At 35.9% G+C, this 17,651-nt stretch overlaps 1 protein-coding gene across 5 annotated transcripts in view; it reads left to right on the top strand.

Moving 5' to 3' along the window:
• The window catches only part of LOC135682819 (CLIP-associating protein 1-A), a 43,221-nt gene that overhangs the window by 8,247 nt on the left and 17,323 nt on the right, over positions 1-17,651 (top strand). For 2 of the 5 annotated variants that reach the window (XM_065197873.2, XM_065197872.2), the window contains exons 9-14: positions 10,963-11,012; positions 11,994-12,096; positions 14,391-14,458; positions 15,858-15,950; positions 16,989-17,081; positions 17,463-17,512. In XM_065197873.2, the coding sequence (XP_065053945.1) occupies positions 10,963-11,012; positions 11,994-12,096; positions 14,391-14,458; positions 15,858-15,950; positions 16,989-17,081; positions 17,463-17,512 (457 nt within the window). Of the gene's footprint in view, positions 1-88; positions 353-3,743; positions 4,959-10,962; positions 11,013-11,993; positions 12,097-12,116; positions 13,089-14,390; positions 14,459-15,857; positions 15,951-16,988; positions 17,082-17,462; positions 17,513-17,651 lie in introns of those variants that run through there. The other 3 variants (XM_065197875.2, XM_065197874.2, XM_065197876.2) reach the window with 3 other exon arrangements.

Here is a 17,651-nt window from a genome sequence, read left to right as displayed (position 1 = left end):
ATCCAAAGTATGAATTTTAATGAGGTTTAAAATCTTTGTAGGAATTAGGCAGGGCTTCAAGAAGTAGGCTGCTTGTATGCAGACGAGACAAACTTTTGTATTCCTCTCGCTACAGGTATAGGTGGAGTGTTTGTAATAAAACGGTGTGTTAAAAACCTCAAGGCTTTGAGGTTCTGTTGCAAAACCTACACGGAAATCGATACAGCTAACTAACTGCATATTTCAAACGCGGGTTTTGGTTTGGTGACGGATCTGGTGGCAGTGCCTAGGCCCAGTTTATTTCTGGACGGAAGTTCTTAAGAACATTCTGCAAATGTCTGATCGAATGCATCTTCATAAATCTGTTGTCAAGGTGAGATAATTAAGACACAAACTCTGAAGAACACAATTCTGTCTGTTGTTTAGATCACCAGGCTTTGATTTATTAGTTTAGTCTCATGGTGTAGTTTAATTTACATACTAAAAATGATAGTGTCATTGTTGGTTTCAATCGTGTCCCCCTAGCAATAGATACGCGCTGACTAATTAGAAAGAGGTGTTATTTATGCAACCAAAGTTGTTACTAACAGCGAGTTTGGTCTTTAACCATATTATTAATGACCTTAACAACCTAGACCTCAGTGGGTTTGATCTAGCTTATTTCGTAATCTTTTTTACACTCTAACTTTCAAAATCGATCTAAGGTGGCCAGCTGGCAACATGATTCATTTTCGTGTTTGATTTAGAATTTGGCGCTTTGCATTCACTAAAGCGTGCCAGCAGACGACTTTGGGCGATACTTAATTTGTCCATGTTAGAAACTTTGGAAATCCCATCCATGCCTTTGAGGGTTTTGATTTATACCGAATGATATTCTTTTGTTGTTAAATTAAGATTAGGGCTACTTTAATTATGGATATTAATCAATATTGGATGTTGATGACAAATTTTGTTTGTAGTGCATCATTGAACGATCAGTCTGGAAGGTGACAAAATTGTGAAATGCGATTAAAACGATGATTCAGACGAGTCCATTTTTTTATAAGAACAATTTTATAAAAATACAAGCCTTGACATTGGTCAAAAGTTAAGAACAAATTAAGAACAAGCCAATGCTAAGCTACTATAATATGTAATTTTGAACAATGTTTCATCTCAAAACGAGGATTTTTAGCAATTTAGTAGGGTTGGCCTTTCCGGTGAACTTTCAGACTTGTCTGCAAATGAAGGTTGGATGGAAATTGCTAGCAATTGCACTGCTTACACCTTATAAAATTTAAGAGCAAATTTAGAACAATCCACTGTAAGATTTTCGAAAAAATTAAGAACAGCCAGTCTGAACTTAAATTTCCTGGTTTTTTATAAAAAAGAGTGTATTGGAAAACTTGCAGGTTTTTCAGCTTTCATTTATTTAAAGAAATGGCCCAGTTGTTATAGCCAGGATTTAGAACAGTTTATCTTAGGCTACCACATATTTTGTCAATAATGCTGAATTTGCATGAAGCCTTGAAATTTTTGAAAAGCACTGCATTGAAAGGCCAGGCTTTGCTCGAGGATTATATTATTTTGTATATTTTTACAAATAAAAACATGGCTGATACCTTTTCTGTTGCAGCAGATGGTAGCAGAAAGAGGTTTTGCAATGCACTTCCTACTCTTTATCTGAAGCCGTTTTTTATTTCTCTTACCGACTTCTGGAAGATTCTCACCATGAAAAACTCGAATTTCGTATTTGAAAGACAAAAATACTAATATTTAGGGAAGACAGTCATCAATTTTATAATAACTGAACCTAATCTTAAAAAGGCAGAACGCAACATTGAAATATTTGAGTTGTTGTTGGTTTAGGATGGGACTTTGCCAATGGTGTAGTGATATATGCAGTTGTTGTTGCTGTAGCTGTTGCTGGGAAGCTCTATCTAAGTTCACTCGTAAACGGTCTATAAATAAAGAGCAATTTTTCAACATGGCTAGAATGAGTTTTAAGTCAGGTTGTCTAGTGGCCTGGACTAGAGTTTGGGACGTCATCCGGATCCAAAGCTACCTTAGCTTCGTTTTTGTGAACGAAGAATTAAGTACACTATGTAGTGGGTCGCGGGGAACGCATACATATACCCATATATATATATATATATATATATATATATATATATATATATATATATATATATATATATATATATATATAGAAATTTGTCTTTTGATACTTCCGTAGAACAGTGCTCAATACGTTAGCACGTAGAGCGTGATATATCAAAGAGTTGAAGAAAGTAAAACTACACGATTTATCTCTACAAGCCTGTTTCGTGAGTAACTCACTCTTCAGGAGATGTTCATATTCTGAAGAATGAGTTACTCACGAAACAGGCTTGTAGAGATAAATCATGTAGTTTTACTTTCTTCAGCTCTTTGATATATATATATATATTTCGTTTCCGTGCTTGTGTTCAGGCCTGTAGCTACGGAGACATGAAGGTGTAACCCTGCTTAAAAAACCATTCCGTTCCAAAAATAAGGAGTCTTCCTATCTAGGAGTGCGAGTGGCTCTTTACTTTTGCAAATGGCGTAGGGAATTTCCGCCAAAACAAATGAATTGCAGATTGTTGGATAAAACAATAGGATTTCAACCAAAGGATGTACGAGATTTCCAAAGGATAACTTGCCACATGCCACCACCTTAAATTTTATACTGTTTTAGTACGCATGTATGTTGGATTAGATGTATGTTAAAGTTTCACGAAACATTTTCCTCTTTTTATGTTTAAATGGCCCCGGGGTAGACATAGGCTGCGGTCACACTATACTCGTGAAAGCACCCTTGTAGTACTTTTCTCTTCGGGGTATTGTCCTTAGTAGTGTTGTAGATTAATTTCCTGTTTGTAAAGTATTTTATGATATTTACTTTGAAGATTTTTTTGGATTATATATAATACTTTTTACTTTTTCATCAGTAATTCTTTAATAAAAAAGTATTACTGATGAAGACTTCGGTCGAAACGTTTAAGATATAGTGTTTTTTCTGAATGGTTATGTCCCATTTGTCCAAGGGACATACATATATATATACATATTTATATATATATTTACATCACTATATATATATATATATATATATATATATAGTGATGTAAATATTTGGGCCGTTTGGCTCAGTGGAATGAGCGGGGGTTTTCGACGCAGCAAACTGGAGTTCGATTCCGACCAAGAGTAGTTCAATACAATTGGGCAGCACCCTTGTGGAAAGAATTTTCCTCCTGTCAGCATTTGCCTTATGATAATATATATATAATATATATATATATATATATATATATATATATATATATATATATATATATATATATATATATAGAAATTTGTCTTTTGATACTTCCGTAGCACAGTGCTCAATACGTTAGCACGTAGAGCGTGATATATCATAGATTGAAGAAAGTGAAACTACATGGTTTATCTCTACAAGCCTGTTTCGTGAGTAACTCACTCTTCAGGAGATGTGAGTATACATCACTATATATATATATTTATATATATATATATATATATATTATCATAAGGCAAAGGCTAACAGGAGGAAAATCTTTTGTATTGAACCACTCTTGGTCGGAATCAAACTCCTTATTGACGTGATTTTTAATATCAAGTCATCGTACTAAGGCCAACTTTGCCACGGAATGCAACAACTCGCCGCCGTTGAAACAAATAAAAAATTCAGGGGTTTCAATATAGCATTTAAAATCGCCTGAGTTATGCAGTGCAAAATTGGTAGCCACCGCTGTTTTTACTCTCATACAAAAAGGGGGGGGCACACAAAGGGAACAAAGGCGCTTACATTTAAGTGAGAATGTGAAAATAGAAGGCTACTAGAGGCGCATCATCCGCTGTGGTTAAACTGGAGAGATGCGCTCCCCCCCCCCCATTTTGTTCTTTTTTCCCTTTCTTTAATGGATAGAGAGAGACTTTAGCAAGTCCATGGTTAAACTGACTTTTTCCCATATTGGCACTTGTGCAGCCCATGGTGCTTTCACTAAGCTGCGAGAAGTAAACTATGGGAGTAAACAGTACAATTCTCATTCATCGGCTCATTGTTAGCAAATACTTGTTCTGTTGCTGTTGTCGGTAATCACATTGAGCTATGTCAACAAGGCCCCTCAGCGGCCACAAAGAAACAAGATTCCTGACATTGTCTTGGCCTGAATTGTAATCCCGACTTGAGCTCAGACTACAATACTAGAATGAAAAGTGATTAAAGGACATGGATGGATAATGTGAAAACTGTTTTATTGAAAAATCTCTGAAATTGCTTGTATTTGTATGGAAACGACTTCGAGGTGTTACCTAAGAAGAGATTCTTGTTGCGTGACTTTCCAATGTTTAGATGGTAGAAAATTCAAGCGGGCTATCTGGCTAAGCTCAACGTCAACAAAAACCTACCGGCATTTCAAGCGAGCGATGGTATGAACTCGCCCCACCAGAAGGTCAATAGGCCTAGCAACGTAATTAGAAGCAGATAAAAGCAATACAACTCATCGATCGATAAGTTCCATGGGAACATGGAAACTTTTGTGAAGGGCTGTTCTATTCCGGTGATGCCAAGATTCAGGTTTTTGTAAGGCTGATTACATTTCTTTGTTGTGGGCACATGCTGTTTTCTGGGAATATACGGATAGCTTTGTTCCATCACAAGAATCACATTTTACAGACATGAAATATTGAAGTCGAAGTTTTGAGAAAGGAAAGATGTTCGAATCCTGAATACGACTTCATTACGAGCTATATATTTTCCAGCTTTTAATCGCCAAAATTTGCCGGTTTCTCCGACCGCTCAATCCAGAAAAGACCGACAAATGAAAATGCTTAGAAGATGTATTTGTCCCAGAATAGTAGCCTATTCAGGGCAGCTGCAAAGGCTGATCATTCACTTGGGAATGAGAAGGACACCGAGAGTTTTACGATGCAAGATAGTTTCAACTTTTACTTCGGTAAATACTACGCTTTTTCTTTCACAAATTCATGTGCACCGGCTTACAAAATTCTGTAGGCCGCACCTCGCTAGTCTGATATTATATTTCATTTATTTAACTTAAACTGTTTTTAGGGCTTTTTGAAACACCTTAAAAACGTCTCAAGTATCAATGTAACCGTTTCTACTGTTCGTAATCTGCGGCGCGGTTATTTCTTTTTTGTTTGTGAGTGATTCGATAATCACTGCATTGTTATGCAAGCCGGTCGGCGATGGGTTGTACGGTATTGATTGTAGGATTGGAAGATGGAGTACGATAGAAATTAATCCTTTTGTGAGCCCAGTCGTCGTTTGTAAATGTTTTTCGGTCACCCGAGCTTCAAAAAGTCCTTTCAAAAGTGAAGACTTACTAAACTTACATCTTTTTATAAGAACAGTTTTATAAGAACACGAGCCTCAGAATTGTTCAAAAGTTGAGAACAAATTAAGAACAAGCTGAGGCTGAGCTACTCTAGAATGCAATTTTGAACAACGTTTTATTTAAAAAACGAGGATCTTTAGCCATGTTTGGGTGCTTTTTCAGTGAAAATTGAACCTATTCGGCAAATGAAGGTTGTCTCTATCACTTTGTTGGCAAATGAGGCCTGAACGAGGTGTACCTAGAGGGAAAAAGGTAGCAATCGCACTGCTTACACCCTGTTAATTTAAGAACAAATTAAGAACAATCCAGCCTCCAATCTAGCCTCAGAACAATCCAGTCAGCCTGAACTTGAATTTACTGGTTCTTATAAAAAAAAGAGTGTAAATCGTTGAAGAGTTTGTTAAGAATGATTCAATTTGGAAAAATCAAATATGGGAAACGAAAAGCATTTCGAAACATTGCATATTGGGTCATATAGATAGGCAGTAATTGGCATTCCGAATTGTATTGTGGTCTGACTGTCAGAAATGAGCAGATTTTAGCCCTGCCTGTCTTCAAAAGCTAATGAAAATTTTTCATTCAGCTTAATCTTAGATAAAACCCGCTTATTTTATCTAGAATAAACTGCCTAGCCAACCGTCGCCGCTCTCCTTTATTTAGACGTGTGTTGTTTGGCGTTTAGTAGGGGATATCGTTGAAAACGCCAATTATCGATGGTGGCGTAAATTATCGTTGAAAGCGCCAATTATCGATGGTGGCGTTCGTTGAAAACGCCATGTTAATAATGAGACTGTACTTTTATGGTGGCGTAAATTGTTTGAAATTGAATGTTCTCTGTTCCAACTTCATGCTAGACTCAGTTTTGTCTCAAAAATTGACCTCTGCTCTTCTTAAATCCTTTATCATCTTTGAATTGGTAACATTTTCAGTTATCCTTATTTTATCTATGAATTATAAAATATTTCAATTTGGTGGTTTTGGCAGGTAGTAGATACTATCGCATTTGTGGATTTTGAAAAAATTTTCGAGATTTTTTTCAGTTTCGTTTGTTGAAGACATCTAGTCTGTGTTGAGGGAGAGATCTATATTTAAACATTTCACTGATATGGGATGTGAACTGTGACCATGCATTGTAGCTCTAAGTCTCCCAGTTTAGAGCTCCAAGTCTTTATTACAAGAGTCTGAGTTAGTCAAGGGTGCACCTGACTTCTCTGCTTCTGCAGACAATGCTGTTTAAGTTGATGGAGAACAAAAAGTTTCTTATTTTTAGATAAGCATTTAACATCAAATATTGCGCTTTCCCTCGCACATTACTTGTATTAAAGTTTATAACACAACAGTAAGTTTTGATATCGTATCTCTTGTTCATTATTCTTATGGAAACAGGGGTACTTTTTATCGAGACACCCGGTACAGTGTGCTTAAATTGTTGTAATCCGGGAACAGCCTATAAAGCGATAATAATACTTAAAATTGTATGCCATTAGGCCCAAGAATAAACGTCAATTATTGAGGAAATCCTTGTCTACTCCATTTATGTCATTTAACCTTATATACTGTTCGCTTTGGTCTTTAGCAAATCTAAATCAAGCAAAAATTGATTGTTGACGTATTATTTTCCGGCTCAGAAATTCATCTTATTTTTTTTCTGAGTTTCTTAAAAATATTGATTTTCTAATTCTAATAATTAAAAATAGTTCTAAAAGTTTCTTGAAATTTGGGGCTCTAGTACTAGGTTTCTTGTAAACCGGTTTCTTATGAAAAAACATGTAGTTCCTTCATTTGTTGACCATCTTAGGGTTCGGTTTCTTATAGACGCTTTTTTATAAGAGGAACTCTGATAAGAAACAACAGGCTGGGATTTGCCCAAAATATAAGAAAAACAAAAGAAACAAGGCAGGTTGAAATTTAACAAAACCCAAGAAATAAAATATCACTGTCAGCAAAAATTGAAAAATGAAAGAATAGCAACAGAAAAACAGAAAGCGATAAGCAAAATAACACTGATTACTTCATAATGTACAGGCTATGTCCGGACACCACTTTGCACAGGAAATTCAATAGAAAAAAAAGAAACAAAATAAATATCTCGTGAGGCTGAAATTTTGTGAAAGCAAAAGAAACGTCAAGCTTAAACTGGATAAAGAAACTAAAAAGCGTGTATAGAATTCCGGAGAAAAAGTTAATTTTGTCTGCGTTAGTGAGATTGAACGTCGCTTAAGCTGATCTTTGTTGGGGATACGAACGGCCAAAGTTTAAAATGTAAACGAGACTTTTGAAAAATGTATTGATGGAACATGCGCAGTAAGGTTCGGGAATGCCAGCGTTTTGGAGGGAAAGTTTGTGAAACTTCTATCTCAACGCAAAGTGAACCAAGGAGCGATTCTAAGCGAGTTAGGCATCAATATTCAACAGACGAGCAAGGGAAAAGAGTTTCAATTGACCATACACTCCTAAAATTGTTCTCTATGCCAGGATGCTGTCAGTCTGCATTAGGCCTGTATCGCAGCTACGCGTAACAACCAGAATCGCAAATTACCACGAGGAAAAATCACTCCGTGGAAATCGGATGCACCTTTTGTTGAAAATCCCATTGTTTTGTTTTTGAAAGCCCCTGGAAATCCTTTTGTTTTCTTGGAAATCTCGCACTTCAAATTCTGATGATAATGCCCCTTCTCCTTTATCTATTTTTATTGTTTGAAACAACTGCTTTGTTGCAAATTGCATAGGAGCAAGAATCTTTGTGAACACGGTATCCAGATTGAAATAACTTAAATTTCGTGCTTTAAAGGACCCTGAGTCCCACATACAGCTAATAACCTGATAAATTTTTTATACTGGGCAGGACTATTTGGAGTTGTTGCACAAAATTGTTGCTTATGTCTTTTTCTAAATAAACTCCTCATGTCAATAAGCAAAGGTCTTATGTCAGTTTTTACAATATGTTTAAAGGAAACATCAATTTGGTTACTAGTTTTTTGCAAAGTTTGTCCATTAGGTAGTCTAAAGGAACCCAATGTTTGTTATTTGTAATAAAAGGGAAACCCCAGTTGATTGCCAATTGCACCAAGTACAAAGTAGGTATTTGGCACAATTTCAGAAACATATTTTGCTGTATCAATGAAAAAAACAAATGAACTTAGAAAGTTACCATGAGGTGCATGTCCACAACTGTCAGGATATATAGATCAAAGTATTCATAATTAATTTGATTTCCAACAGCAGTGTATATTTTGATTTTGTTGATTCAATGCATTCTTTTCCAACCTATAAATTATTTGATAAAACATTGATCATTCATCACTGCATAACATCCTTTTATAACTACAGCATGGACTGCACCATAACTACAGTTTGTGCAAGTAGTGTATTTTCAATAATACTCTACTACATTTCCTTTAGAACTATTTGCTGAATGGGGAGTAACACTACGGGCAGCACCCCCCCCCCCCCCCCTAATATAAATTTGTTCACCAACACTGTAACTCCAGTTCAAAGTATGAAAGACAGAAGGCTTCATTCTAATGCAGAAAGATAGAAGAGGAGGTCTGTCACTCTCTCTGTTATTTAGAAAGGCTGCATGCTTTAAGTAAGCAATTTTTATAAGTTCAGCAGTCAAAAGATAGTGCTTAAAATGCTATAGGTTACCTCATAAGAACCAATAAATTATGTTTCTATTACTTGAATTTTCCTTCACTTTCCCTAATAAATCAAGAACATATGGCATTCACTGAAGTTATCTGATTGACCATTTCTCATTTTTGCAGATGTATGTGCATGATTTAAAGTAATCTTTCACTGTTCTGTTCAGTGACATGCAAGTTAAAGAAAAGTTTTTAATTCGTAATTCAGACATTTTTGAATAAAAAAATAACAATTGGTTGATCCAACCCCACCAAAAACTTTTTTATTCTAAGGGGTCATTATTTAAGACAGGCAAAGGGATTTCTTATGATGAACAAGACATATTTTCAAAATTCTGGTAATCTCAATGTTACAGTACCACTTCCATTTTTGGAAGTGACAAATAACATCAAAAATATGACTCAAATTAGACCAGTCTAGAAGGGATAAATCTAGAAATGAAGAGTGTGAATACTTTGTCTTTCTTTACAATCAAAGACTTACGGGGGTGGGTTGCAATTTCATTTATGTTGTTAGGCCCAGACGAAAAATATTTTTCCGTTCAAGATTGTGTATAGCCAACATAGTTTCCAAATTTACAGTGATAATACCCGATGTCCTTTTTATTCGATTCACAGTCCTCACTAAAACAAGACTTCTTGATAGATAAACATAACGGAACAATTCTGCACCCGGAACCCCGCCAAGATAATTCCTTCGGTTCATAATAAATCCAGCTACAAACACAAGACTAATTTCCTGTGAGCTGTAGCCTAATTTTGCTTAGAGGGCCACTCCATCTAGGCCTCTGCAAGAAAGGTACTTTATGAACAACAACAGAACGATAAAACATCGTGCAACTCCAGTTTCATTAAAGCGAGTGAAGCTGCGAGAGCGAGATATGAAACCAGTATTTCGCGGCAAAATGGAAGCGACTGCGCATGCTCTATTAATACACTTTTCTCTGATTGGATTTAAACTTTAAGCGACAAACAAAAGGAAAGACAACAGCCGTTTCAGCTCGTATCCCCAACAAATCTGAACTAGTTTCTTTTTGACGAGGCTGTTTATCAAGTCAGTTCATGGTTTATTTCGATAATTCCCACGGCAAATCAACAACAAATACGAGGAAGGTCCCTAGTTGGACATCCTGTTTGTCCGGACAGGCATGTACAGAAAAGAGTGATTGCGCAGCATTCCTACGCAAATCTCTGAATTATTCATACGAAATATGATGAATTCTTTTACCCTACTTAGTTGACTACTTATGATGCAAGCTAGGTCAAAACAATTTTCAAAATTTGTTGGCTTGTTTTTGTCACTTTGAATTGATTTCCTGCTTGTAACCGCAAATCAGTGTGGGGCTTTCTGAAGTAAAGATAGATTGTTTCCTCCCCAAATTATTTTTGGTTGTTACGTAATTTTAACTTAATTGTTTATCGCCTTGCGAATCCAACTAGGAAATACGCGTCCATTAGGGAGTTTAAAACCATGTTGCTATTCATTACTTTGAAGAATACGAGCAACTGTTGTCGGCCATGTTATTTTCGAAGTTATAATTTTTGTAGTCACTATCGTGGTCTAAAAAATTGCTGGGCCAATTGCCCTTATTTAATGTCCCAGTTTCTTCAGCAAATTTTTATCAAGTGATGATTTTTAGAGTAACTTCCATAAATTAATCAAGGTTTTCGATGCATTGATAAGCCAAAATTAAGTACCTGTCCCAAAAGGGTTTTCGGGGGGCCATTTAAGATCTCATCAACCGCTTATTCCTCATTAGATCAACATTTACGTTATAACGTCTTAAAAGAAGCTTTTCTGAATTGGTTAGAGTTCTCTACTTTTTAACGAGTAAGAGTTACTAGTAAACTAGCCAAAGATAATATGTTCTGTGGAAATTTCAGAGTAATGAAAGCAGAACTTTTAAATTTCTAGAATAGACTATGATCAAATTTGATTATATTTCTTTCCATTCAAGGTATTGGCAGCTCAAGTTCTAGCGAAAATGTAGAAAGAGAGAAGCCCAAGGTATGTCACCATCCATTTTTACATGTGCAATGTTAAGGACTTTTCTGCTGTTTCTGGTACCTAGAGTTTTTGGTAATTTGCAAAACCGTGTGGATATACTATAATTGCAGCCCGAGTTATAGCAATTTCAAAACCAATTTTAACACTGCTGAATACAGGCTCGAGGGGCGATTCACTCTTGCAAATAGCGTACGAGATTTTTCCCAAAACAGAAGGATTTATATGGATTTTCAGATAAAACAATAGGATTTTTACAAAAGGTGTACGAGATTTTCTTAGAGTGATTTGCCCCTCGCGCAGGCTGATTTTTTGGGAAGAGCCGTGAAAAGATATTGGCAACTAGTCACGGGAATGTTGGGAAGATCATTAAACTACATAAAGGTTTTGCACCTCATCAAAATCATTTTAACTTCTTTCTGGGAAATGAGAAAATCTTATCTATTTTTTGAGATAGCACTTGCAGGGCAGACGATATTTAGATGAAGACAAACTTTATAGATGCGTCCATTTTATAATTTGTCAGGTTTCGTTATAGCGGTGTTTTTGCCCTGCAATTTCATCGATATATAAGCTATCGGCTTGTTGCATGATGCTTGTTCCATTGTAAGCAACTTGCTTTCTGAACTGTTTAAGCCAATCTCGCCCAAATTATGTTATTAATTTGCACTTTTAATCTTCTCCTTTTCTTTTGAAAATACATGCACTAGTTTTTGTCATTTACTAGCAAGCAACTATAAAGTGCTGGTGAAAAAATATTTTTGCATCTTGAATAACCTTCTCACAAAATTTATTCTTTGTTGTTTTGTGATTTTAGGCCCCGTTAACAGTTTAGTTTTATAGCTGACAGGTATCTCTCAGCTTATTTTAAGTCACAAAGTGTGGGTTTTTAACAGCCTTACAGCTCTTGTACACGAGTTAAGCAAATTTGTCATTAGGGTTGTTTTTGAGTAAACCAGCAAAGGTTCCGTTTATCGTTTCTAGGCGACTACTAGTCAAGTTGTGAAAGGGTCAGTCAGGAGAAGCGCTAGCTTTACGCAGCAGCCAAAGAGGTCTTCGGTAATGGATCGTGGTTCAGGATCTTCAGGTAACTTTTCGTCTGGTTTGCACAACTGGGATTCAAAGAAATCTTGCTGATTCAGTAAAAAGTCATGTTTCTTAGAAATGCAGGCGAACCGAAAGTTTGCATGTTCTCGTGTAATTTTTACGGTTTTACAAGAAAAGGACGTCTCGTACGTCGACTCTTTAAAGGTTGGGATTCATAAGCTGCGAAAAATATTTACACTGTGCCAGTTTTTAGATAAAAAGCCATTGTTTTTTATGTTGAAATACAGACGTCATCGTAGCCGAATTTCGACTCGAAACCTTTTATTAGCTTAAATCCATATTCAATTGTTGATCCGTCGGACCAACTATAAATCCAAAAGATCTAGACACAAATTTTATCTTTCGATGAAAAATCCTTTCTGAAAATTTCCCAGTAAGTCGCTGCGCTTATAGAAAATCTATCCCGTTTTTTTCTTATTTTATGATTATCTTTGTTTTGATGTTTTTGTCATACTGCTAGAGTCATATCAACACTCTGACTGTTCTTATGACACTCGCTATGCCTGTATTTATGATGATGATAATGACCGTCTACAGTAAGTGAGTGCTCTAGCGTCTTTGTCGAGCCATCGATGGGATGTTTCTCAAGACAGCTTCTACACCATGCATGAAATTCAACTGTACTGCTGTTAATATAAAACAGTTTCAGGCTCGTTGAATACACACGGACCTTTCAGCTGGGATCGTGCGAGTCGAGACCTTTTTTTCTCATTAAAAATTGACTCACATTTGAGCCACTCTCTCCTCTCAATATTTATGCAGACACTCAACCGAACATTCTCTTCGAGTGACTGGCGGCATCGTTTTCTTTCGAATGCATCCATCTTAAGACACACGATTTCATGTTAAGCTCTCAAAGTATCATTGTATTGTTGTGCTGATCGAACTAAGACGCTAAACGAACGTTCGCCGGCCATTTCACTACATGAAAGATGTTTAGCTGCTCTCTTTACTAAACTATGAAACGGAAAGGTAATAGTTTATTTCTAATTGCGCCTATTTGTCTCGATATTCACTGTGTGTGGCTTGTGCTTTACTAGCACGATGAAATAAGACGTACAAGAATATTTTAGCAGATTGTTTTTGTTGGCTGACACACAAAACGTGTGAAGACGAAAAGTACACGTTTGTTTCGAATTCACGTGTCATTTTGTGTTTTATGTCTAAGGATAAAAGTGTAGCATTTATTAACACGACAGAAAGACTTGATGTCCTTTGATCTACTAAATTTTTCATAAATATATAAACAGCCTGTTTTCATTTGTTGCTCGGCATTTTGTAATCGCATCATACGCCACGTGCTGTTTGAACCATCGGGCTTTCAGGTTTTTAGCCAGTAAATATAATTTGTTTTCCCAAAATCAAACGTTAGCTAAAGGCAGATGGTTTATAGTTTGATCGACACGTGCTAGTCTTAAGGAAGAATGAATTACTTCATGACTTCAGGTGTTTTCTTAAATCTGAAACGCAAATATTTTCAACAACAAAGATTGCATCATTACGTTAGCCCCATTTCACTTTCTCATTCCTATAAAGAATACTTTGATTTGACTGTGGTAGATTCTGTAACCCTTGCCATGGCATTCGGATCAATTTTTAACCACTTAATGTCGAAAGTCCTGTGTTAAGTCTTGAAATATTAGTTAAGTGAAGAGGTCCGAATATTTTCAAAAAAAATCTTGAATATCACACCACTCAAAAAGTATTTTTAAATCATATTTCTATCATTCAACAAACTATTGCTCTTCGCAATTCTGCTGCCCATGGTCTCTCTATATATTATTGATTTTCTTTACAATTTCTATGGAAAAGGCTCGATTCTCATTTCATCGTTTTTATACAATACCGTCCTACTCTTACGTGAATATAAATTTTATTACCAATATACTTCTCATCACTGAATTCTTTGATTGTTTCATCAATCAGCTACATGTATTCATATAATCAACTCGAGTAGCTCTTTTTTTGAATCTACCCAAAAAAATCCACACTGGGTTTTTTGTTTGGTCCAGTAGTCGTTAGTTCTTGTAATGAGTGTAAAAAAGAAAAAATACTAAATTTTTTGGTAGCTCTGATGAAGCTTTGTATGCCTGGGCGCATATCAAAACATGAAAAATTTTTAGCTTTGAGTTGTTCCTTTCCTTTTGGCCGCGAGTTTTTGCTTTGAGTCTATCGAGAAGTCCTTCTTACCATGACCTATTCATTATTTCAACTAAAAATACAATTATGGTTTAATTTTGCATTTTTGCTCAATGCAAATCTTTTTTTCTTCAGGTAGTGGAACTGGCGCACTCGATGAATGCGATTTCGTGTCGCAGTGGGAGGAAAATGTTGATCTCAGAGTATGTCTTATAGTATTTGATTATCAGCTGAAGTTCAGATTGCCTGTTAATAAAGGACATATTGAAATAGCTGCTTTTAGGCTAAATCTAGTCATTTACTAAGTTTGTAATTTGTTAAAAATGTTGCAAAATTTCAAAGCAGGAAATTCATAGCAACTGTATGTATTTGCACAATATGCTAGACAGCATTTATGTTATCAAATGTTACCAAACATCCAATCTACCACCCACAGAGAAAACTAAAGTCAATCCCAGACCATAAAATTCTGGATATTGGATTTGCGCAGTTTAGAACATAATTGTCCAAACTCTCGTTTGTTTCATTTTTTGTAAATCAGATTTCAAAAATGAAATTTTCTCATTGATACAAAGGAATTTAGGGAGGCTTGTTGATTATCAGATTCTGGAGCTGTTCTCACAAACAGCCTATTCGGTATACGTCATTGAAAAGTGATTTCAATCCTGTTAGCCTCAAGGATGATTATTCGTTTAAGCATAGCGTCACGTAAGAATGGTTTTGTCTGTGATATCGCATTTGAATCCGATTTGTTATATAAAGGCAGACATCGCCTATTGCTAGGCTCTAAACATAAGTAGGTTTTATATTACTAGAAATTGAAAATATGAACTTTGAACTTATAACAACGTTGTTCAATCTACTGCAAGGACAACAATGTTTGGTACTGAGGTTATTAGATTCATTGGCCAAAAGCAATCGCCTTGGCTATCTGTAGAATGAAATGAAGAACTTGATATGTTCAAAAACATTAAAAGAATAGACAACTTTGATTGCAGCTGTAGATTTTGTGAAACTTTCTTGTATATTTAGGCCTATGTCATAATTACTGTTTATATGTATTGTAAATAGTTGGCTCTAATCAACTTAATACATAGCTAGATCGCCTCGCCAACTGTAAGAAACTAGTTACTGTCATTCGTTTTTATCATTACCTGGATCTTTGTCCTGTCAATGCAAAATAATATTTTCTCAAGTATGATTGCAAAAGGCGTCTATTATGGCCCCTCGCTGTAGTTATTTGCATTTCAATGAATTCCTAGTGCTGCGGTTATTGTAGGCTCCATGTAAACCCAATGTGACTCCAGCAAGTCATTTTTACTTCTCTTATTTTCCGTTCAAAAGCGACGGAGAGCACATATACCTATGTTAAGTCTTGATTATGCCAGCCAAATATCTTGTATCTTTCTTTCAGCAAACCAAGTATTAGTTTCAAACCAAAATGACCCTTCAAGCCACCTCTTTTTGCGTCAATACATTCGTCTGTTTTCCTGTTATAAAGACGTTTTACCGGATTTTCTAATGTTGTTGAAAAATCCAGGAGTTATTTAGAAACTAGCTTTCTTTGATTCTCAATTCGATTTCAAATTTTTTTCTGCCTAGATTTATTCAATAAAAGATGCGCTGGAAGAGATAAACAAAATCAATAGTACTTTATCAAGCGCAAATAATGATTGGGAACTCAGAGTTACCGCTGTGAGTTTTTTACTTTTCAGCCTAAAATTTTTTTTAGCTATTGAATTAACTTTTTCCATGCAGGATGTATGAAGATTAATGTGAATGAAATTTCCCGATAGTTTTCTTCTTTTTTTATCTTGATAAACATTCGAAGAGAGCTCCTCTTGCTCCACAATGTGGACTGTCAACATACCAGATATTTTGCCTATCCTCTTCCTGGGTCTTTTCAATCCATATTAGATTTTGCTACTTTGGTTTTAGATGATTCAATTTATACAGGTATCTATGACTGTTAGTCCCCACAAAGAGCGTTTGTCTGGAATTCGTTGTTGTTAATCAAGTTTTTTAATCCTCATTTGACATGGATCATTTTGATGGAGGATTATAAATGCAGATGGTAAAAAGTCTAACACTTCGCAAATAATTTGGCAAAACTTTTTGTTCAAATGTTTTTAATGTTTGAAAACAAAGGCTTATTTTTCTCTTTGACTGTTGGGATGGAGCAGCTGCACTCTTTCACCCAGTTGCTTAGCGCAGTTTTTGGTACCTTAGGTCGATGACTAAGAGCCCCCGACCAACGGGGGCCCCAAATTATTTACATATCAATGTTTTCAATAACTCGTTTAAGTTGACCTCATTTTTACTGTTTTCCAATTGGAGCTTCTATAACTCAGCTCCCCCTAGTTAACAACAATGGATCTTTTTTACATCTTGCTTTTGTTTTGACATGCTCTACAGTGTTGGATGGGGCTTTCTTGCAGTCTGTAAATAGGGGCCCCGTCTCAGTTTTTCCCTAGGGCCCCAGACGCCTCCGTTACGCCACTGCCCTTACAAAGTCGCCCTTATTGACGAATTCTGCTAGAAAGCTGCATGAAGGTTTACTCAAACTATTCCTGACTTAGCTAGCTATTGCTAATTATTGCTCTTGCTGTTATTAAAAAGTGCTTAGAATTATATAAATTGCCTTGCCGAATCACAATTTTTTTGCTTCGAATGAGACATAGATGAAAATTAATTCAGAGCACGACTTGATATCTAGTTTTGTATCCTTTTCAGCTTAAAAAACTGCGAGAAGTTATTAAACAATATGGGGACCACGACCAGATTTCAAAAGTACTCCGTGATCTTGAGGTCTGCCTTCGAGTGTCTGTAAGTTTCATTCAATATTTGTTTTTAGAAGACATGCTCATTTTTTGACATGTCGTAAATTTTAACACTTGAAACTGTCTTTAACACTGCGTTTGAATAAGTGCTTTCTGTATAAGCCCCAAGTAAGTGCCACCCTTAAAACTTTGTAGCGAACACCGTGTCAAGAAACTATTGGTTTCTAGTTTTGGTTGATGCCATAACAGTTTCGGTTGGAAATTAACTTACTCCAGCTACCCGACTGGACTATGCTAATTGAGATGATCCGTTGCAAATTTCTGAGTAACATTCCAAGATTTTTGGCCTACGAGTAAAGAAGTTCATTTCATTGGATGTTATTTCTTTCATCATTGGCTCCTAACCCCAAATTTCATACGATTTCAGGTAAAGGATCTGAGGTCTCAAATCGTCAAAGAAGCATGCCTAGTATTAAGGTTGGTTGACTCTATGCTCACTCTAGGCTGCATTAGTTTGATTACTGAATAAATTTTCTTTCAAGATCCAAACAAGACTAAAACCTACATACTATTGTGAAAGCCAATTCTTTTATCTAAAGTTAAATATCTTCGGGGG

The sequence above is a fragment of the Rhopilema esculentum genome, chromosome 16 (assembly GCF_057945365.1).
Source record: "Rhopilema esculentum isolate cy_ngs chromosome 16, ASM5794536v1, whole genome shotgun sequence".
In the NCBI taxonomy this organism is placed as follows: domain Eukaryota; kingdom Metazoa; phylum Cnidaria; class Scyphozoa; order Rhizostomeae; family Rhizostomatidae; genus Rhopilema; species Rhopilema esculentum.
This window is presented reverse-complemented; position numbering and strand designations above follow the sequence as displayed.